We start from the raw sequence: 23,164 nt of genomic DNA on the forward strand, positions 1-23,164 counted from the left end.
ATGAGGCTTCAACAAGGAGAGGTAATGCCTGAAGTCCCCACTCTTACCATGGCCCCTTCACACAATGGCTGCTCTACTTAAACCTACCTTCTTTTTACTGGTCCTTACCAAGAGCCTAATTATGCACAGTTCAACATCTCAGGAACTGAGGCATGCAACATGTCGCAAATGCCCAAGTCACTTCTTTTGAATGTTCTCCTACTATGCAATCCAATGTCTGTCCAGGAACTGTGGCGTGCAGGATGTTTTCTTTAACCATGCAGGGTAGATTTTGTGTGGATTTCACTCCTCCAAATGACAGTTAACACTGCACTGAATGCATTTAAAATCAGATCAAATACCAATTAGGTGTGAGGTGATGTGTTTTGGGAAGTAGAACAAGTGTAGGACATACCCAGTAAATGGTTGGGCAATAAGGAATGTTAATGACCCAAAGTCCATAGTTCCCTGAAAGTGCCAACGCAGGTCAGTGAATAGGAGGCATACTTGTCTTTGTACGTATAGGAATATAATGTAGGTGCAGTGACAATATGTTGCAATTTTACAAAACACCAGTTATGCCAAGCTTGGAGTATTGTGTGCTGTTCAAGTCGCCACACTATAGGAAGGGTGCTTCCAATCCTCAATATGTCTCCTCATTTGCAGAACTTCAAATTATGGGGTAAGAGTGGATTTGTTTCTCCTGGACCAAAGCAGACTTGATATTATCAAAATCTTTTTTCCTATGTGAGGGATCTGAACAAGACTGCATAGTTTTAAGGTGAGAAATAGGAGATTTTAAAGGGACCTCAGGGGAAAGTTTTTTTTTACAGAGCGATTGGCATCTGGAGGAACTCAGCAGGTCAGGCAGCATCTATGGAAAAGGAGTAAACAGTTCAGCTTTTGGATGACATGTTTCATCGGGACTGTAAAGGAAGGGGGAAGAAGCCCAGAATAAGAAGGTGAGAGGAGGGGAAGGAGTACAAGCCGGAAGGGGATTAGACCATAAGACATAGAAGTAGAATTAGGCCATTTGGCCCACCGGGTCAGCTCCACCATTCAATCATAGCTGTTCTTTAACCACCCCCCTCAGCCCCACTTCCCGGCCTTCTCCCCGTAACCTTTGATGCCATGTCCAATCAAGAACCTATCAATCTTAAATACACCCAACGACCTGGCCTCCACGGCTGCCTGTGGTAACTAATTCACCACCTTCTGGCTAAAGAAATTTCTCCACATCTCCATTTTAAATGGATGTCCTTCTATCTTGAGGCTTTGGACCATGGGAAACATCCTTTCCACATCTACTCTGTCTAAACCTTTCAACATTCGAAAGGTTTCAATGAGATCCCTCTTCAGCCTTCTAAATTTCAGCAAGTACAGACCCAGAGCCATCAAACATTCTTTGTATGATAACTCTTTCATTCCCAGAATCATCCTTGTGAACTGTCTCTGGTTAGGTGAAGCCAGGTGAGTGAGGTGAGGGAATGAAGTCGAAAAGTGATAGGTGGAAAAGGGAAAGGGGCTGAAGAAGGAATCTAACAGGAGGGGAGCATGGACCATAGCAGAAAGGGAAGGAGGAGGATAGCAAGAGGAAGGTGATAGGCAAGAGAGGAGAATGGAAAAGGAGAGAAAGGGAAATGGGGAGAAATTACTAGAAATTGAAGAAATCGACATTCATCCTGTCAGGTTGGAGGCTACCGAGACAGCATACAAGGTGTTGCTCCTTCAAGCTGAGAGTGGTTGTAGAGGACGCCATGGACTGACATGTCAGAATAGGAATGGAGAGTGGTATTAAAGTAGTTAGCCACCAGAAAATCCTCCCTGTTGCAGATGGAGTGAAGATGATTGACTAAGCAGTTCACTTATCTACAGTACGTCATGTCTCACTGATGTAAAGGAATCTACACCTGGAACACTGGATGCAGTAGGTGACCCCAATAGACTGGCAGGTGAGGTGTTGTCTTACCTGGAAGGACTGTTTGGGCCCTAAACGGTAGTGAGAGAGGAGGTGAATGAGCAAGCATAATGCTTGTGCTGCTTGCAGGGATAAGTGCCAGGAGGGAGATCAGTGGGAAAGGACGGAAGGACAAGGGAATCATAAGAGAGCAATCCCTACAGAAGGTGGAGAAGAGTGGGGAAAAAAGATGTGCTTACTGGATGTGGAGGCTCATAGGGTTGCAGGTTAAGGACAAGAGGAACTCTATCCCCGTTACTCTGGCAGGAAGATGGGATGAGGCAAATATCTGGGAATAGAGGAGATGGAGGTGAGAACAACATCAATGGTAAAGGAAGGGAAACCCCACTCTCTGGAGGAGGACATCACTGATGTTCTGGAAAGGAAATTCTGATCCTGTGACAGATGTGGCAGAGATGGAGGAACTGAGAAAAGGGAAGGTCATTTTTACAAGTGACATGTTGGGAAGAGGTACTGTCAAGATAACTGTAATAATCAGCAGAATTATAAAATACATTAGTTTTTGTCTGTTTCCAGAGATGGAGACAGAGAGATCAAGATGGAGAGAGGAGTCAGAAATGGACCAAGTAAATCTGAGGGCAGGGATGCATGAAGCAGCACCAATGCAATTGTCAGAAAGAGTTCAGAACATCACCAGTGCTGATAATTCCATATCTAGAAAGTCGACTGTTCCATATTGCCAATGAAAAGGGAAACATAACTGGGGCCAACTCCTCCTCCTCTCCCAAATTTATTCTGGCTTCTTCCCCCTTCCTTTCAAGTCCTGATGAAAGATCTCAACCCAAAACATTGACTCTTTATTCCTCTCCATAAATCCTGCCTAACCTGTATTTGGTGTGTGTTACTCAGGGTTTCCAGCATCTGCAGAATCTCTTGTGTTTACGATTGGTATCTGGAATGTACTGCCACAGGGGTGATGGAATCAGATACAAGTACTGTGTGTAAAAGGCCTTTAGACATACACTTAAGCAGGCAAGGCAAAGAAGGAAAGTGATGTTAGTGTAGATAAACAAAAAGGTCAGCATGGATCTAGTGGGCTGTGGGACCACTTCCATGTTATACAACTCCATAAATGATCTGCAAAGACTTCGATCATTGTATAATCAAAATCTACACAAGGAGAAAAATATTAGATGCTGGTAGCCAAAGCAAAAACAGAAAATATACTGTAGAACATAAAACATAGAAGAGCACAGCCTAAGAACAAGCCCTACAAGCCCACAACTCCCACTTGATGTTCCTGATGTAATTTGTCAATATTGATGAAACCAAGCCTAGAGCATCTTACACAACACCCATGCTCTATCCACAGTGGCCATCTTGACCTCTCAGTTGCATGCCATTTCCCACACTAATCTCTCAGACTTCAGCCCTCTTCACTGTCAGAGTGAGCTTGGGTTGCTGAAACCCAGTGATACGAATAGTGAATTTTATAGATTCAGGTAACCTTCACTCCTTTCTGTCTCAGGCTGGCATCCACAGACAACCCCCAACCTCCACCCCTACCGTTACATTCAGTTTCATTCCCTACCTGATTCTCTCTGCCCCTCATTCCTCCGTTATCTAGTTCCACTTATATCTTTCTTTTCTAATCAGATTCCAGCATCTGCAGCCTCTTGTTTCTACTAATCAACTTCTAGTCTTGAGTTATGGGCATGCTACATCGATGCCAATAGTGTGGCAACACTTGGGGGCTGTTCCCAGCACAATCCTCTGCTTATGGACTGGTTGTCCCACTCCCATCAGGGAAGAGGTTACGTGGCGTCCATGCCAGGACCACTAGACTGCAAACAGTTACATCCCCCAAGCCGTCAAGCTGATCAACCTCCCCCACTCATTAACTGTCTCCGCCACTGCTACAGGCAAATCACCTTAGCATTTCTGTTTGCGTATACAATCAATAGATCTACATAATCATTATTTATTTGTACATTGTTTTATAGGATTGCTTTTATATTTATATTTCTCTTTTTTTGTTTTTTGTTGTGTTCTTTATGCTTATTGTGTTTTTATACTGTATTGGAGCTGAAGTAACAATCTCATTTACACTTGTGTACTGAAGAGTGACAATAAATAATCTTGAATCTTCGCCTATTCTTTGACAACCTTCCTTACTATCCACAACTCCACCAATTTTCATATAATTAGCAAGGTTACATTGGCTATTCCCACTTCTCTGAGACCTCAACTGTAGATAAAGGGGATACAATGATTTTTGCCAAGGTCCCAGCAATTTTCTCTCTTGTCCTGGGAACTAAACCACAATAATGTTACTCAAAAACCCAACACCTTCTCCTTCATAACATCAACATGCCCTGGAATATCAGCATAGCTCTCCCTGATCTCACTATCCTCCATGCCCTCGACATGGTGTCTACAAACTGAAGTACTCATTTAGAATTTCACCCACGTCCACTGGCTCCAGTGCCTTCCTTTGCTCTCTCTCATTCACCTCTTGCTTTTAAAATAAATATAAAATTCTGGAAATATTCAGAGCAGGCAGCACATTAAATTGATGACCTTTCATTTATAGATCTTTAATGGACTCAGTAACTGATAATACATAATTCTCTGATTGACATATTATGTGCCATAATAGATTCCTCTGAAATGGACAAGAGATCATCCTGCAACTAAACCTTATTTCTCAAATTTTCATTCAGGAAATTACTCCACTTTTTGAACTATGAATTCAAGGTTAGTAATCTAACTTCTTTATATGCATATGACAGTAACTAGGAGATGATAGTCACCAAAGAAAGATAAAAAAAATTATAGGAGTGGTACATAGGCGAGTGTGGATTTAACTTATTAAGGAAAAAATGGTTATAATCTCAGAGTATATTTGCAATAACTTCTGTTACCTCTAAATCAGATATCTGTTTCATAAATACCGCATGGTCTGCATTAAACTCCTTTTTACGAGGATCCAGAATGTCATAATGGCTCTTCTTCAGATTCAAACAAATATTATGGAATTTGATTGCCAGGATTTCTATTCCTTCAATTGTGGAATGTTGCAATGCTGAAAAGGTCTTCACTATGTCAACCATTGCAGTGATCTGCAATGTCAATGAGATTAGAATTATTTAATACATACTCCACACCAGCCCATTAATTTGGCTGAAATGATATAATTAACTAAATTTATTATTTTTCTTGATGAAAATTCACAGAATCACAGTAAAGGAAGCTGCTGAGTACAGTGGTGATTCATAATAATAGCCCAATGAGTCCCACTTACCTGACTTCTCCCCACAGCCCTCCATGTTTTTCCCCTTTTTAAGTATTTCTAAATTGCAGATAGCTGCAGCATCAAAGGAAGCCACTTGACAACTAGGTCACAGTCAAAGTTGTATAATATAAAAACAGACCATTTGGCCCACCACATCTACACTGACCATCATACCTATCTATACTAATCCCATTTGCCTTCATTGATTCCATATCCATTTACGCTCTGAATTCATCCATGTAACAGCAGTCTAGCTAGTTGTACTGTACAGAAAAAAGACCAGCTCCAGAATGTAGATACCTTTGTTGGAAAGGGTTGTTGTTCCTTGCAGGTTTATGAGGATATGCTACTGTTTTTATTTTTCTTTAAAGGGGGAAGATGTGTGCATAATAAAGAACTTCAGTTCCCAGTGGCCAATTTGAACGCTTCAGCAGGAACCAGAAGCTACAATGGTGGAAGGGTCACAGGTGCTCAGTGTTGAAGAGGAGTTTTGTAATAAGATGTTCCAGAGTAAACCCACACAAAGTTTGTCTTTATCAAGAACAAACATAACAGAAGACACTGGAAGTACAAGTGTGGCAGAAAGGAGTGCAGCTGCTCTTACTAGGAAGATGGTGCTTGGGAAACAGGAGGATCTGAAGGTCCCCTAGAACTGATGGATTACACCCCAGGGTTCTAAAAGAGGTAGCTGAAGAGATCGTGGAGGGCATTAGTAATAATCTTTCAAGAATCAATAGATTCTGGCATGCCTCCAGAGCATAGCTGCAAATATCACTCCACTCTTCAAAATGGGAAGAAGGTAGAAGAAAGGTAACTATCTGCTCGTTAGCCTGACCTCAGTGGTTGGGAAGATGTCAGAGTCGATTGTTAAGGGTGTGATTTCAGGGTATTTGGAGGCACATGACAAAATAGGCTGTAGTCAGCATTGTTCCCTTAAGGGAAAATCTTGCCTGACAAATCTGTTGGAATTCTTTAAAGAAATAATAAGCAGGATAGACAAAGGAGAATCAATGGATGTTGTGTACTTGAATCTTTAGAAGGCCTTTGACAATGTGCCATACATAAGGCTGCTAAACAAAATAAGAGCCCAGGGGATTACTTGAAAAATACTAGCATGGATAAAGCATTGGCTGATTGGCAGGTGGCAAAGAGTGGGAATAAAGTGATCCTTTACAAACTGGCTGCCAGTGGCTCATGGCGTTCCACAGGGGTCTGTGTTGGGACCATTTCTTTTTACATCATACGTCAACAATTTGGATAATGGAATTGAATTGAATTGACTTTATTTCTTACATCCTTCACATACGTGAGGAGTAAAAATCTTTACATCTCTATCTAAATGTGCAATTTATAGTAATTTGTAATAAATAGTATGTACAACGGAACAGTCAATATAGCCTAGAAATACAATTGTATCAGCATGAATTAATCAGTTTGATGGCCTAGTGGAAGAAACTGTCCCGGAGAATATTGGTACCGTTTTTTACGCTGTGGCACCATTTCCCGGATGGTAGCTGATGGCTCTGTGGCCAAGTTTTCAGATGATAAGAAAATAGGTGGAGGGGCAGGTAGTGTTAGGAAGCATGGAGGCTGAAGAAGGACTTAAACAGTTTAGGAGAATGGGCAAAGAAATGGCAGATGGAATACAGTGTCATTAAGTGCATGGCTGGTCATGAACTTTGGTAGAAGAAATAAAAGCATAGACTGTTCTCTGAATGGGGAGAAAATTCAAAAAACCTGAGGTGCAAAGGGATTTGAGAGTCCTCTTGCAGGATTCACTTAAGGTTAACTTGCAGGTTGAATCAGTGGTGTGGAAGGTGAATACAATATTAGCATTCATTTGAAGAGGACTAGAATATAGAAGCAAGGTTGTAATGCTGAGGCTTCACTTGGAGTATTTTGTGCAGTTTTAGGCCCTTTGTTTAAGAAAGGATCTGCTGACATTGCAGGGGGTTCAGAGGAGGTTCAAAAAATTAATTCCAGAAATGAAAGGGTTATAATATGAACAGCAATTGAAAGCTCTGGGGCTGTACTCACTGGAATTTAGAAGAATGGGAGGGGAAGAAATCTCATTGAAGCCTATCGAATACTGAAAGGCCTAGATAGAGTGGATGTGAGGAGGATGTTTCCTTTGGTGGGGGGAGTCTAGGATCAGAGGACACAACCTCAAAGAGGGACATCCATTTAGAACAGAGATGAGGAGGAATTTCTTTAGCCAGAGGGTGGCAAATCTGTGGAATTCATTGCCACAGGCAGCTGTGGAGGCCAGGTTACTGGGTGCATTTAAGGCAGAGGTTGATAGGTTCTAGATTAGTCAGGGTGCAAAAGGTTATGGGGAGAAGGCAGGAGAATGGGGTTGAGAGGGAAATGGTTCACCCATGATGAAATGGCAGATCACACTCCAGGGGCCAAATGGCCTAATTCTTTTCCTTTGTTTGATGGTCTTACAGTCTTTACAAGACAAGGATAGGCTTCTCTCAAGGAATACCAGAATTCTCCAAGGCTTTTTGAGTTGAACTCTAATTGTAGTAAGCTTTTTTAATGAAAATGCTAAATTTCAGTTATACATTAGTGAAAATACAGATGCAAATTTTTTCCCATCCAAGTTCATGGATGACCTGGAATCTATTGGGCTCCATGGACCCCAGGTTAAGAGCCCCAATCTAGAAGTCTGTAAAGTTATTTGATTAGCTCAATAATTTTTGAATAATTTGGAAATGAAAAGCCTTATTATTCTGTTTCCAAAAGAAAACAGCCAACATCTAACATCTGGATTTTTTTTTTTTGAAAACAGATTTCACGGTGGGGAGATAAATTTATCCAAGATGTTAAATAACTTATCTGAATGTGGAGGTAGAAGAAGCAACAGTGCCCCTCGTGAGTAACATTAAAGTAACACATAGCCAAATCCATGTCGCTCGTGACCTGTACCCACAGTCAAATATATTCATGGAGAATAAACATCCCAGCCTCTCCTAAAAATTTCCAATTTCCTCTACTTCCTCACCACACCTTGAATATAAAACTTGGATCTGTTTCCCCAAATTTATAGGACCAAGGAAATAAAGAACAGAAGTCGACATTAAGATTTACTTTTCCAGAGGTGGCCTCCAGTGATTCTGTTAGGCACTGCTGGTTTGGTTGCCGCACACTTGATGAAACTGACTTCAGCATGTACGGAACCTGTTGTGTGTAATTTTGGGCACATCTGTTATTCCTATGAAAATAACATCACTGAATAGCTAACTCCAATATATCTGCAGGGAGACAATTTGCTTTGTGACAGTAAAGTGAAAAATTTATGAAAGGTAATTACCATGATGGGAATTAAAGTTTGTATCTTTTTAAGTTTGTTCCTCTGATATTCAGTGAAATCTACAAAGGCTTCTGAGACGTCAATATCAGAACATTGATTTAAAAGTTGATTAAAAGGGTTCTGTAATTTTAAAACAGGTGAAGTGAATGGTGAAGGTGATGCAATAAAACTCTGATCAAGCATTAAATAGCATTATGCAATGACAAACTTGCAGATTTTCCAAACTATCTGATCCCAACACATATTTAATTTATATTTTCTTCAAATATTGTACATCCAAATAAAATATTTTACAGTGAATTCCAGGTTTAAAGGGAGCATGGTAAACAGTGGAAGGAAATACAGAACCCAGGATACCGACAAGTGAAAGGGAACACAGGAACAGGGATCCAGCAAATGAAGTGTCAGGCGCCTAATACAATTCTTCTCAAGAAACTCCTTAAATTCTGCACTTGTGAAGGCCAGCTGTATCACATCTGCTGTCTGTGGTTGGTCAAGTTCTTTCTCTACCTTTGGGCCCAGGGCATACAGCACTGAGTGGGCCTTGTAAAACTTCAGCTGGCAGTTCTCCTTAAACATGACCTTAACCATGGTATTCACCCGGATTTCAGTACTTCTGCCCAAGTTCTCCTAAATCTATTGCAGCGCAGCTCGAGTCTCATTGCTTCCTCCAGCTTTATTGCCAGTGTTAAAGTAGGTAGGAGTTCAATGTAGTCCAGGAAGGCCATTTTCCATCGCAGCCATGATTCAGGAGTCCGTTTCACCATAGCTGTGGCACAATATAGATTGGATGCTTCAAGTAGATCAGCTATTCTTTTGTTTTGATACTCGTCACCAAATGTTATGTATGCACGAAATGATAATGGAGCAGCATGATTAAGTGTTTTTTACTGAGACACATTAGGGATGGTACATGCTGGGCAACTTGGTATGGGAGCTATGAATGGGTCTGCCGAGGGGAAAGACGTGCACTTGAAAGCCCGCGCCCAAAAGAGACTGCCTCCTGCACAGAGGCTCAATAGATTCAAAGCAATCAATTGGCTGTATGTGCATAAGCACATTATTGCAATTGATCTGATATAGTACATCAACTTTGACAAAAATTAATGCTTTCAGATTAACTTGCACAAAATGTAAAGTTCAAAAAAAAAGAAAAAATTACATAAAACCCATGTGAGAAAATAATCTGCCTAGCTTTTCCAGCATCTTATATTTTTAACACAATTTACATTATACGTGTTTTCTCCACAGAACATTTGTAGCATAATTGAAGAGTTTCTGTACTGTAAGAACTTTTTAAAAAGGTACAAATAGGCTTTGATCTATTTTCCCACCAACTTTTTCTGATAACTGAATGATATCATGTGTGAATTGACAATGTACATTGTGGGAAAGCATAGATGAGACTTTCACAAAGGGGAAGATTTGCATTAAATGGTTATCCAATGTGTTATTCTTTTGTATTAAAGTGAGGAGATAACTGGTCTTCCTTGGAAACTTGCAGGGAAATAGACTGTACATCACGAGTCAATTACTTTGATCAATGGCAAGTTGCATTGAGAATTGGAATAAGAGCTAGTTATTTGGGAGATGAAGTTATTGTTGCAGACAAGAGTTAAAAACTAAGATTATTAGAGTAACACACACAAAATGCTGGAGGAACTCAGCAGGACAGGCAGTATCAACTGAAAAGAAAAACAGTCAACATTACTGGCCGAGACCCTTCATCAGAACCATCAGAACTCTTGTTTAAGGTTATTAGAGTACTTTTCTATAATCTGTAGTATTTTCTATCACAATCTCATTTTACAATATTTTATACTAAATTAATTGCATATATGTTACAATTTAAAATAGTGTTCTGAGTTATGCTGTAGAATGAGTCTGCATTAGTTTTAATCCATTCAAAGAGGTTCAAATGGTAGGTATTGGAGTATTATACATAATAAACTAAGGAGGATTTAGATAGCCCAGCAGAACAGGCAGGCATAACAGATGGACTACATAAAAGATTCATTTTGGCAGAAAGGATACAATGCAAACTAAATTATATAGTTCTAAAGGATGTGTGAGAGCAGATGGATCTTCATAAAAAGGTGAATAAATATTTTAAAGTGGCAGGACATGCTGAGAAGCTGGTTAAAAGTATATTGGATTCATAAATAGATTACAAAAGTAAGGAGATTAGAGTTTCAAAAAGGTTCAATATAAATGAGCTACAAAAGGAATATTGCATCCAATTCTAGTGATAACATTTGAGGGAGGATGTGAAGGTTGAATAGAAAATTCAAGCAAGATTGTAAAGGTTTCAAAAGAAGAGGTATTTAAGCTATAAAGCACAATAGATTCTAATACAATAAAGACTACTGTGTTAAGAGACTGCCAGTCCATTAATGAAAACTATTTATGAATACTACTGCTGATTGTGACCAGCTGAAAAAACTGAGATCTTGCTCTGTTAAGATCAAGAGAAGTTCATCTTTAACAATGGAGGATCAGAGAGTTTTTGTATAGTCCACACAGTGATAAGCATATAATAAATCCCATAATGGATATACAGAAGTTATCATGAAGATGTTTAGGCTTGTGGTTTCTATAAAAGACACTGCAAAGCTTGTCAGTAGAACCCAACTACAACACCAGGTCTCAAAACACAGGCTCCTGACACAGTCTCATTCAGTGCCCAACAGGAAATTCTGACAGCTTGGACGTCACTGAACTACCTGTCCTCACAGAAAACTTCTTTCACAAAAGCACCTTCAACCTCTAGTCTGTCGGGTAGTGGTCAGTCATGAACATTCTGCAGGTATTCTGAGCAGAATATCAGATTCATTTTTCAGAATGTCTCATCACCAAAAACTACAATCTCACTTGGTTGGCAGTGAGAGTAACCTACCCATCAGATCTTTGCTGCAAAATCTGAATCTACTTTCAGTGCACAGTGCCCTCAGGACATCTGTAATGAGCATGAGGTGATCTCTCACATCTTTCTGAAGTGCATTTGCAAGGGAGTTCTGGAAAAGTATGCAAGATTTCTTGTCAAGGTTCATGCCTAGTAGATGCATAACAAGAGGTCATATCAAGACATACAAAAGTGCTGCTGTAAGAAGCAAACACGAGGAAATCTGCAGATGCTGGAAATTCAAGCAACACCCACAAAATGCTAGTGGAACGCAGAAGGCCAGGCAACATCTATAGGAAGAAGTACAGTCAACGTTTTGGGGCGAGACCCTTCGTCAAGACTAACTGAAGGAAAAGATAGTAAGAGATATGAAAATGAGAGGGGAAGGGTGAGATCCAAAATGATATGAGAAGACAGGAGGAGGAGGGATGAAGCTAAGAATTCGAAAGTTGATTAGCAAAAGGGATACAGAGCTGGAGAAGGGAGAGGATCATGGGACAGGAGGCTGAGGGAGAAAGAAAGGGGGAGGGGAGCACCCAAGGGAGACGGAGAGCAGGAAAGGAGTTATTGTGTGAGGGACAGAGAGAGAAAAAAAGAGAGAACAGATAGATAGATAAAGAAGGGATGGGATAAGAAGGGGAGGAGGGGCATTAACAGAAGTTTGAGAAATTGATGTTCATGCTATCAGGTTGGAGGCTACCCAGATGGAATATCAGGTGTTGTTCCTCCAACCTGAGTATGGCTTCATCTTAACAGTAGAGGAAGCCATGGATAGACATATCAGAATGGGAATGGGACATGGAATTAAATTGTGTGGCCACTGGGAGATCCTGCTTTATCTGGCGGACAGAGCGTAGGTGTTCAGCGAAATGGTCTCCCAGTCTGCATCGGGTCTCACCAATATATAGAAGGCCGCACCAGGAGCAGTACATCACACCAGCTGACTCACACGTGAAGTGTCACCTCACCTGGAAGGACTGTCTGGGGCCCTGAATGGTGGTGAGGGAGGAAGTGTAAGGGCAGGAGTAGCACTTGCTCTGCTTACAAGGATAAGTGCCAGGAAGGAGATCGGTGGGAAGGGATGGAGGGGGATGAATGGACAAGGGAGTCACATAGGGAGCAATCCCTGCAGAAAGTGGGGGGGGGGGGGGCGAGAGGGAAAGATGTGCTTGGTGGTGGGATCCTGTTGGAGGTGGTGGAAGTTATGGAGAATTATATGTTGGACACAGAGGCTGGTGGGGTGGTGGGCGAGAACAAGGGGAACCCTATCCTTAGTGGATTGGCGGGAGGATGGGGTGAGAGCAGATGTGTGTGAAATGGGAGAGATGCATTTGAGAGCAGAGTTGATGGTGGAGGAAGGGAAGCCCCTTTCTTTAAAAAAAGGAAGGCATCTCAAGGAAGAAGCACTTTGGTCTGCCCAAAACTTGTTGGTCTTCCAGTACGAGATGATGCTAAGGGAATTATGTATATTCCAGGCTGTAAGAGTAAGTGCTGAGGTATGAAATGAAACAATGCAGCTAATGTCAAGGTTTTGCAGGGGAGGAGTGCCATCTACGATTCATCTGGCAGTAGGCATTGAGGGGCTGTGTAAAAGCTTCACGAACACTATGTTTTGTTTTGTTCAAAGGGAGCCATTTTTATGGCAAGTGTGCTCTGTATATAGAAAGTGTTCATGCAAATGCATAGATTTGATAAACTCCGAATGAAGGGCTTATGTCCATCTGGTATTACTCTATGAGTATTTGACAATAATTCTTCAATGCAAATGATACAAAAAAAGTTTTTCTGCTTTTCATACTGAAGTTCAATGCCTCTTTAACAAAAGTTTCAGATCTTGTGGCAGAGTGATCCAATTACGATTTTCTATTAAAATGGACTCAGGCTGCAGTATGTGATAAAAAAAATCCTAATTGCACAATATGACCCTCCACTACATATTCATGAGGCCTCTCCTGCCTCTAGCATTTTATCAGATAATTCATTAATCTGCATAATTACCATGTTGACAAACCACAGAAGGAATATGTCGGAGACTTCTCTAGATTTATTAATTTTTTTCTCCACTTTTGTAGAGAACTGCCAGCTTTAATTCAGTCCTCACTGAGATCTACACTGAGATCATTGTTTAAAAATTTTTTGGTTTCAGTTCATTAAATTTGCTGACAACACTACACTGATTGGCCTAGTCTCAAGTAATAATGAGGCAGCCTACACAGAAGTCATCACCCTGACAAAGTGGTGTTAAGAAAACAACGCCTCCCTCAATGTTGCAAAAACAAAGGAGCTGGTTGTGGATTACAGGAGGAATGGAGACAGACCAACCCCTGTAGACATCAATGGATCTGGGGCTGAGAGGGTGAACAGCTTTAAGTTCCTCGGCATCCACATCATCGAAGATCTCACGTGGTCTGTACATAGAAAAAATTGTGAAAAAGGCACAACAACATCTCTTTCACCTCAGACTGTTGAAGTAGTTTGGTATGGGCCCCCAAGTCCTAAAAACTTTCTACAGGGGCACAATTGACAGCATCCTAACTGGGTGCATCACTGCCTGATATGGGAACTGTACTTACCTCGATCGCAGGACCCTATAGAGAGTGGTGCGGGCAGCCCAGCACATCTGTAGATGTGAACGTCCCACTATTCAGGGCATTTACAAGGACAGGTATGTAAAAAGGGCACCAAGGATCATTGGGGACCCAAGTCACCCCTACCATAAACTGTTCTAGCTGCTACCATCCTGGAAATGGTATTGCAGCATAAAAGCCAAGACTAACAGGCTCCGGAAGGACAGCTTCTTCCACCAGGCCATCAGACTGATTAGTTCATGCTGATACAATTGTATTTCAATGTTATATTGACCATCCTTTCATACATACTATTTATTATAAATTACTATAAATTGCACATTTAGATGGAGACGTAATGTAAAGATTTTTACTCATGTATATGAAGGATGTAAGAAATAAAGTCAATTCAATAACATTTTATTCATTACACATGAATATGATTTCTTTAATAATTCTAATAAATGGCATAGCTAATGCATGGTATAGGTAAAAAATAATTAAATTCTATCAGTCAAGGAAATGAATATAAATCTGTAACTGGTTAACATTTACCTTTACCATCCTTTTACAGAAGACCTCAAGTTTACCAAATATGTACATTTCTGACACATCAAAAGGATTATCCTGTTCTGTTTCAGTTGCATGTTTCTTTGTATTCTGGAAATATCTGCGATACTCCACCAATAATTTTTTACATTCCTGAGGTAAATAAAATTAACACAAATTATTACATATTTCTAATGATCTTCTGAATCTGACCTTATTCATCTTTTATCCTACACATTCAGCAATTTTATTTGTTTGATTTCAAGGCACCACCTGGTATCAAGCCCTGCCAGCCAAACAAGCCTGTGCAGCCCAATTACACCGAAGTGACCATTTAACCTCCTAATTCATACACCTTTGTTATGTGGGAGGAAACTAGAGTAGCCAGAGGTAAGCCACATGGTTACTGGGAGAACAAATTCCTTACAGATAGCAGTGAAATCAAATCCAGGTCACTGGCACTGTAACAGTGTTATGCTAACTGCTGTGCTACCATGCCACCCAATTTGCTGCATACAACGTTGGCTCATTGTGTTCTCCCAATGTGCCCTCTATTAAGTGACATGTCATTCTAAATAACTTTTCCTTATAAGGTCTTCAAAATCATTCATGAGTTTAAAGGGATGGTGGCAGCTGAAGATGATAAGTGAGTAGATTAATATAGTAAGTAATCTTAAAGTGACCAATGAACCAGGACGAGACCTTGCAGGAGCCAGTGGGTGGGGCAGATCTCAGATGGACACCCAGACACAGTTCCTATGTCAGAGTAGTCTGGCTGGATGCCACCAGTAGTTGGGTCTGGCAGTGCTGTTGGAAACTAAGAAGGCCCTTCATACTCTCTTTCAAGCATTCCGGGAGTGACAAACCAGAGCTCTGGTGAATGGGACCTCCACCTTTGGCTCCTCCACAGGGAACAGGTGTTGGTAGCCATGAAGCACTTCAAAAGGTGACATGCCCATGGTAGATGAGGTGTGCAGATCGTGGGAGACTTTGGCCAGGGCAAATACTTCTTCCATGTAGAAGGGTTAGCAGCGGTGAAGGATCGCAGAAACTTCTGCGCTTGCTGGTTGAGAGTTGGTCTGCAGATGACAGCCAGAGGACAAACTCACTAAGGTACAGAGAGGAGAGCAGAAGGCTCACCAGAAGCAGGAGACAAATTGTGATCCCTGGTTTGAAACAAAGTCCTGAGGGAAACCATGGAGGCAAATTACATGCTGGAGAATCAGGTCTGCCACCTCAGTGGCTGACGGAAGTTTGGTGAGGGCAGTGAAGTGGACTGCCTTGGAGAACCATCACCATGGTCCCATCAGAAGGTTGCAAACTCGTGATGAAATTCATGGTAATGTGGGACCATGGCCATTGAAGGACCAGTAGGGGCCATAGGAGCCCAGAGGGAAACTGGTTGGAGGAATTGAACTGGACACATTGAGAGCAGGCAGTGATGAAGCTGCATACATCTGTAACCAGGGTGGGTCACTGGAACTGGGATCACAGAAAATCCAGGATCCATCGTACGCTTGGATGGCTGGAGAGGTGTGAAGAGGGGCCCACTGGAGTGCCTTAGGAGCACATGGCTGCAGACACATACATGTGGTTGTCAGGTGTGTTGGCCAGAGCAGGCTCGTATTTGGGGCCTGGCTGATCTAGTTCTCAAGATCGTAGATGATCGAAGCAAGGATCTGGGAGGATGGATTGAGGGGATGAGGGTCGATTGCAGTTTCAGCTAGGTCGAACTGTCACGGCAGGGCATCTGTCTTAGAGTTCTTGGAGCCGGGTCGTAGGAGATGAAGTTAAATCGGAGAAGAGGGCCCGTCTCCTACTTCATAACGGTGCTGTGTAGATTTGAACTTGCACGGAAGATGGCACAAGGGAGTGTCTTCCCATTCAGTCCTTGTTGGGAGAGGCTGGCCCCGGTGCCTACGTCAGGTGTGTCCATCTCTACTACAGAATGCCTGGATGATTGAGATGGTGGAAAATGAAGGCAGTGGTGAAGCATCTGTGGAGCTCCTTGAAGGCATGATCTGTGGCAGCAGACCAGGTTATCTGTGAGGTAGGTGATTTGGTGAGGGAGATTTGGCTGAAGCCCAAGAAGCACTGTATCTGTTTGAGGGAGCAGGGTCAGGGCCATTCAACAACAGTATGCACTTTCTCTGGGTCTGGGTCCTTGGGGTGAAAGGACGTAACCCAGGAAGGAAGTGAATGGAGTGTGGAACTGGCACTTCTCTAACTTGCAGGACAGTTGGTTTTCAAAAAGACACCAAAGGGCTAAATGGACATGACAGAAGTGGTCCAGGGGTCCTTGGAGAAGATGAGGATGTTGTCAAGATAGACAAACAAATACCTGTGTGGCTTGTCTCAGAGGATCTTGTTTATGAAGGCAGCTGGACTGTTGGGAAGTCTGAAAGGGCTAAGTATTCATAGCGGCCAATGGCTGTTATGAACACCGTCTTCCATTCATTCCCCTGGCGGATGCAGATCAGGACGTACGTACTCTAGATCCAGTTTGGTGAAGATCTGGGCTCTGTGGAATGTTTCGAATGCACTATCCATCAAGGGGAGAGGTAGCAGTTCTTAATGGTGATTCTGAGGAGTCCTTGGTAGTTGATGCAGAGACAGAGATCCTGCACCAGCTGGGACTGGGACAGTCAATTGAAGCCACGCTTTGTCAATATAATCATTTATGGCTTGGGTCTCAGGAGGGAAGAGTGAGAACGGGCGACCTCAGGGAGGGGTGGTGCCCGGAGGAGGTCGATCTCACAGTCGTGCACTCGGTGAAGCAGCAAAGTGCTGGCTTCCCTTTTACTAAAGGCAAAGCTAAGTATTGGTATCCCTGTAGGAGTTTGCTGAGCTGAGAGTTTCTTACATCTCCACCGATTTACAGGGCGAAGTCAACTGAAGTTGCAGGAAGTTAGTCTGTCAGTGAACCAGATGGCCAAAAGTGAAGGGCATGAATGGAGAGCCAGGGGTAACCAAGAGGAGTGTTGGGTGAGTCGATAAGGAGGAATTCTATGGACTCTGTTCTCTGATGGTAATGTACAGAGATAGTGTGCGCTCCGACCATGCCAGAGCCAAACAGATGCCTGTCAATGGCTAGAAGGAGTGAGATAGGGTTGGTCCAAGCTTCACATACAGAGTCTGGTTCAGAAAATTGCCTGCTGAGCCTTTACCAGAGCCTTTGGGATGTGAAGAAGGACAGAGAGAGTGAGTCAGGCAATGGTGCTGGAATGAGAGGCTGGGGGAGCTGATGAGATAGAAGGCCCCTTGTATCTACCTGGTGGTGCTATTTTCCGTACGCAGTTGGCATTTGATGCAAGGGTGTTCCGCTGCTCTGCAGTAAGAGCATAAGTTGTTTCCTCACCAAGGCTCAAGCTCTTGAGGGCTTAAGGGAGTTCTGGAAGCATTGCTAATGAGGGTCCTGCAGCCTGAAATAGTTTTGGGAATTAAACTGGGGTTCTGGATGATGATCTGGGGCATCATTTCATAAAATGCTTGTCAACTCAGAGGGCCAGAGTAATCATGCTTTCATGGTCAGTGGGTATCTCCCAGGTAGACAGCACACCTTTCAAGTGCTCCAATAGGCCATAATAGTAATGGGCCAGCAACACTTGCACATTATAGCTGCACTATGCTATGAGGTTCCCAAATTCCACGGTGTAATCCAGCACCAAGTGTGATGAAGTACTTGATCCTCTGCCTCCCTTCCTCTTCCCAGACTGTCGAAAACGCAATGCGTCTCAGTGGTGAATTTATTGTGAATGGTAGTTTTATTGTCTACTTAAGAAAGAGATGACAGAAGCAATCTTGGCTCACTCCATAGAATACAGAGGTATCTGCAGCTCCAAATGCAGGCACACTGGAACAGGAAGTTGAAGAATTGGGTCCCGGATCTGTCGAAGTGTTCAGGCATTGGAATCCAGGACTCCGAGGGAGGAGGTTGACTGGTACATCTTTGCTGTAACAAGACGGAGAGCTGGGTGTCGAGCAGATGATCAATGGTTTCCTGCTGCTTCTGGATTGTGTACTCTTGTTGGCAGCAATTTCCTATCGGTGAGCAAACTCTTCACCCATCCTGTCAGGAAATGTAGAGGAGGCTTGACCCAAGATGAATTAGTGGTGAGTGATCATTTTGATAATAAAATGCATAACAAGAAGCCACGAGGAGCCACAAAACAAGGGAGAATGGATGCTGAACACGACAAGGCAACAAGGTAACTGAAGACTAGAAACAACTGCTTGAGACTGGCTTGTTTAGTTAGTGAACAAGGACTAATAATGAGAACTGGGTTTAAATGGGCTGCAGGTGATGAGTTGGAAACAGGTGGCAGGTCATTCCTGTTAGCTGGGTGGAGACTGGGAGGTGCCTGTCTGTAGAGGCCTGACAAATACTCCATTTGGAAAGAGGAATACAATAGTATATTAACAGGGTTAGATAAGGAAGGAGGCTTGTGTGGGCCATAAGCACCATCATGGATCTGTTGGACTAAATAGTCTTGTTCCTCAGCTAAAAAAAAAATTCAATACAGAAAGTTTTACCTGCATTTTATTAATAACAGTTTCATAATCCTGATCCCACACACGAACTGCCCCGTTTTGTGTGATATATGCTTTGCAGGCAGTAACCATTTGATTTGTGACCTAAGATTTTTTAAAGAAAACAATATTATGGCAGAATTAATCAAAATCCAAATTGATGCAGTAGTTATATTCTTATAAATAAAAATACCTACCTTAATAAAGAGTGAAGTCAGCTGTTGTGAAGTGTTGTAATACCGTGACACATTATGAATCATTTGAATAGTATTGATTAAATTTGGAACACTCTTTGTCATAGTCACCTGAAAAAGGAATCACTTTATAACTATGAAAAAAGCAGACAAGGTTATTCTAAGATAATACACAAATATAAAAGTTACATTATTCTGTTTGTCAGCTTTGCACAGAAACCTCTTGTAAGATTATTTAAATTCAGGTAAAAGCCTTTGACGTAATCTGTGATAGTTTGAATTGAGATGCTAACTATTTATAGCTTTGTTTTAACTTTTTTATAAAGGGCATGTTGGCTTAGAAATAAAAGAGAAGAAAAAAGCATTAATATACTGAAAATAAACCAATAACTTTGGAAATATTAGCTACATTGAAATCAAGACAATAAAAGTCTCACTAGCCCTACCATTTGTACTTTGCCAGAACCATGGTGAAAATGCACTAAATGTACTAAAACAGGATTTCTTAACATGTAAGTGAAGTAACAGCATTAGAGTAGGAAAAACTCCAGGGGATTTTCCTCACTTAATTTCCCAAAAGTGATTGCTCAGTTAACAGCAAAGGATGGCAAATACTGTTCAAATCAAATAATAAATGTGTTTTAAGATGCAAAAGCACCATCTTCATGTATAATGTAAATGATAAAATTATAATAGTACAAAGAGAAAATAGCTTGAACCATTGTCGAGTAAGGTCTTCCTATGATATACTTAGCATATCCATTTGGTAATCTTACATATTTTTTCAGATTTAAATTTGAGATCAATAGAACAGTGCTAACATATGTCATTGAGCAATATAGCATATATCAGATATAATTACACTAGATGGTAGAACAGGAACAAGGATCAAAGAGTCAGCCAAATGCAGAGGAACCGGCCTTTTACCCCATCATTGTACCTATCTGCACTACTCCCATTTACCCACAAAGGGTTGATTATTTCCTATACCTGGACAATTCAAATACTTACCTAAATACTTCTTAAATGCAGTGAGAATATCTGCCTCTGCCAAATCTTCAGGTACACATTCCAGATTCTAATCACAAGGGTATTTAAAGACCAACAGAGAATACAACGGTGATTGAATAAGGATGAAGGCCAAGTAGGAAATGCTGAATGTCAGGAGAGATGATGAATTTAGTCCAAAAGGAAAAGGAAGCATAAACAAGATATAGGACACTAAAATCAAATGAGCTCATGAGGATTATTAAGAACCTAGAAAAGAACTCAAAGGAAATTAGGAGAGTCAGTGGCCACGGTAAGTAGTATAAAGAGAATCAAAGGTATTCTATACTTGTATCAAGAGCAAGAGGATATTAGGGAAAACATTGGATAAAGGAGGGAGCATGTGCTTGGAGGAAGAGGATGTGTATGAGGTCCCAAATGAGTTTTTGCATGGTACTTAACAGGGAAAAAGAAGTGGAGAATAGTAAGATCAGTGTGAAATTTGCAAATATGCAAGGACATTTTAAGATGAAGAAAGTGGTGGAACATTCTGCTGGATATTCTTAGGGCCTGATAGGGCATATCCAGGTTATTCAATAGAGGCAAGAGATTTGTTTGCTGAGGTCTTGACCTAGATCTGCATGTCCTCTCTCATCAAAGACAAGGTCCCAGAAGGATGGCAAGTAGATAATGCTGCTCTGTTATTCAAGGGCAAAAGGGATATTCCTGAAAACTATAGACTGGTTAGTCTCATGTCAGTGGGATAGGATTTAGGAACAATTGGAAAAGCATGGCCTAATTGGAGACCATCACCATGTCTTTTTACAGGGCAGGCCACGTCTTACTAATCCGACTGAACTGTTTGGGAATGCGATGAAAGTGATTGATGAAGGTAGAGCAACACACACAAAATGCTGGTGGAATGCAATAGGCCAGGCAGCATCTATAGGGAGAAACACAGTCGATGTTTTGGGCTGAGACCCTTCGTCAGGATGAAGGTAGAGGTTTGGATGTTGTCCACATTGATTTTTGAAAGGCATTTGGCAAGATTCTCCATGGCAGCTCATCCAGAAAACTAAGATGCATGGGATCCACAGTGACTTGGCAATTTGGATTCAGGATTTGCTTGCCAACAGAAGCCAGAGGGTAATGGCCACTGGGACTTACTCTGGCTGGAGATCTGTAACTAATAGTATCTGTACTGGGACCTCTGCAGCTTGTGATAAATATAAATGACCTGGGTGAAAATGTAGATTAGCTTGCAGATTATACAAAAATTGGTGATATTGTGCAGAGTGTAGAAGAGTATCACATGATACAGAAGGACATCAAAATATATAGAACACTACAGCTCAGGAACAGGCCCACAATGTTGTGCCAAACCAAATAAATTAATAATCAAATAGCCAATTAAATTTGAGAAGGAGAAGGGAAAATCGGATGTGTCAGTATTACAGTTCAACAAAGGGAACTATGGAGCTATGAGGGATGAGCTGGCCAAAGTTCAATGGAACAATACCCTCGCAGGGAAGACAGTGGAACAACAATGGCAGGTATTTCTGGGAATAATGCAGAAGGTGCAGGATCGGTTCATTTCAAAGAGGAAGAAAGATCCTAAGGGGAGTAAGGGGCGGCCGTGGCTGATGAGGGAAGTAAAGGGCAGTATAAAAATAAAAGAGAAGTATAACATAGCAAAGATGAGCGGGAAACCGGAGGACTGGGAAGCTTTTAAAGAGCAACAGAAGATAACAAAAAAGGCAATACGCCAAGAAAAAATGAGATACGAAGGTAAACTAGCCAAGAATATAAAGGAGGATAGTAAAAGCTTTTTTAGGTATGTGAATAGCAAAAAAATAGTTAAGACCAAAATTGGGCCATTGAAGACAGAAACGGGTGAATTTATCAAGGGGAACAAGGAAATGGCAGACGAGTTGAACAGGTACTTTGGATCTGTCTTCACTAGGGAAGACACAAACAATCTCCCAGATGTAATAGTGGCCAAAGGAACTAGGGTAAAGGATGAAATGAAGGAAATTTATATTAGGCAAGAAACGGTGTTGGATAGACTGTTGAGTCTGAAGGCTGATAAGTCTCCGGGACCTGATGGTCTGCATCCCAGGGTACTTAAAGAGGCGGCTCTAGAAATCATGGACGCATTGGTAATCATTTTCCAATGTCCTATAGATTCAGGAACAGTTCCTGTTGATAGGAGGGTGGCTAATGTTGTCCCACTTTTCAAGAAAGGAGGGAGAGAGAAAACAGGGAATTATAGACTGGTTATCCTGACGTCAGTGGTGGGAAAGATGCTGGAGTCAATTATAAAAGAGGAAATTATGACACATTTGGATAGCAGTAGAAGGATCAGTCCGAGTCAGCATGGATTTATGAAGGGAAAATCATGCTTGATTAATCTTCTGGAGTTTTTTGAGGATGTAACTATGAAAATGGACAAGGGAGAGCCAGTGGATGTAGTGTACCTGGACTTCCAGAAAGCTTTTGATAAAGTCCCACATAGGAGATTAGTGGACAAAATTAGGGCACATGGTATTGGGGGCAAAGTACTGACATGGATTGAAAATTGGCTGGCTGACAGGAAACTAAGAGTAGCGATTAACGGGTCCCTTTCGGAATGGCAGGCTGTGACCAGTGGGGTACCGCAAGGTTCGGTGCTGGGACCGCAGCTGTTTACAATATACATTAATGATTTAGATGAAGGGATTAAAAGTAACATTAGCAAATTTGCCCATGACACAAAGCTGGGTGGCAGTGTGAAATGTCAGGAAGATGTTATGAGAATGCAGGGTGACTTGGACAGGTTGGGTGAGTGGGCAAATGTATGGCAGATGCAGTTTAATGTGGATAAATGTGAGGTTATCCACTTTGGTGGCAAGAACAGAAAGGCAGATTACTATCTAAATGGAGTCAAG

At 41.7% G+C, this 23,164-nt stretch overlaps 1 protein-coding gene across 1 annotated transcript in view; it reads right to left on the reverse strand.

The window, feature by feature from the left end:
* Positions 1–23,164, reverse strand: part of LOC140732659 (dynein axonemal heavy chain 8-like) — a 704,719-nt gene that overhangs the window by 637,979 nt on the left and 43,576 nt on the right. The window contains exons 7-10 of the mRNA XM_073055352.1: positions 19,254–19,361; positions 19,060–19,161; positions 14,533–14,679; positions 4,822–5,019 (exon numbers count right to left, since the gene is read on the reverse strand). Coding sequence (XP_072911453.1) covers positions 4,822–5,019; positions 14,533–14,679; positions 19,060–19,161; positions 19,254–19,361 — 555 coding nt within the window. The remainder of the gene's footprint in view (positions 1–4,821; positions 5,020–14,532; positions 14,680–19,059; positions 19,162–19,253; positions 19,362–23,164) is intronic.

The sequence above is a fragment of the Hemitrygon akajei genome, chromosome 9 (genome assembly GCF_048418815.1).
Source record: "Hemitrygon akajei chromosome 9, sHemAka1.3, whole genome shotgun sequence".
In the NCBI taxonomy this organism is placed as follows: domain Eukaryota; kingdom Metazoa; phylum Chordata; class Chondrichthyes; order Myliobatiformes; family Dasyatidae; genus Hemitrygon; species Hemitrygon akajei.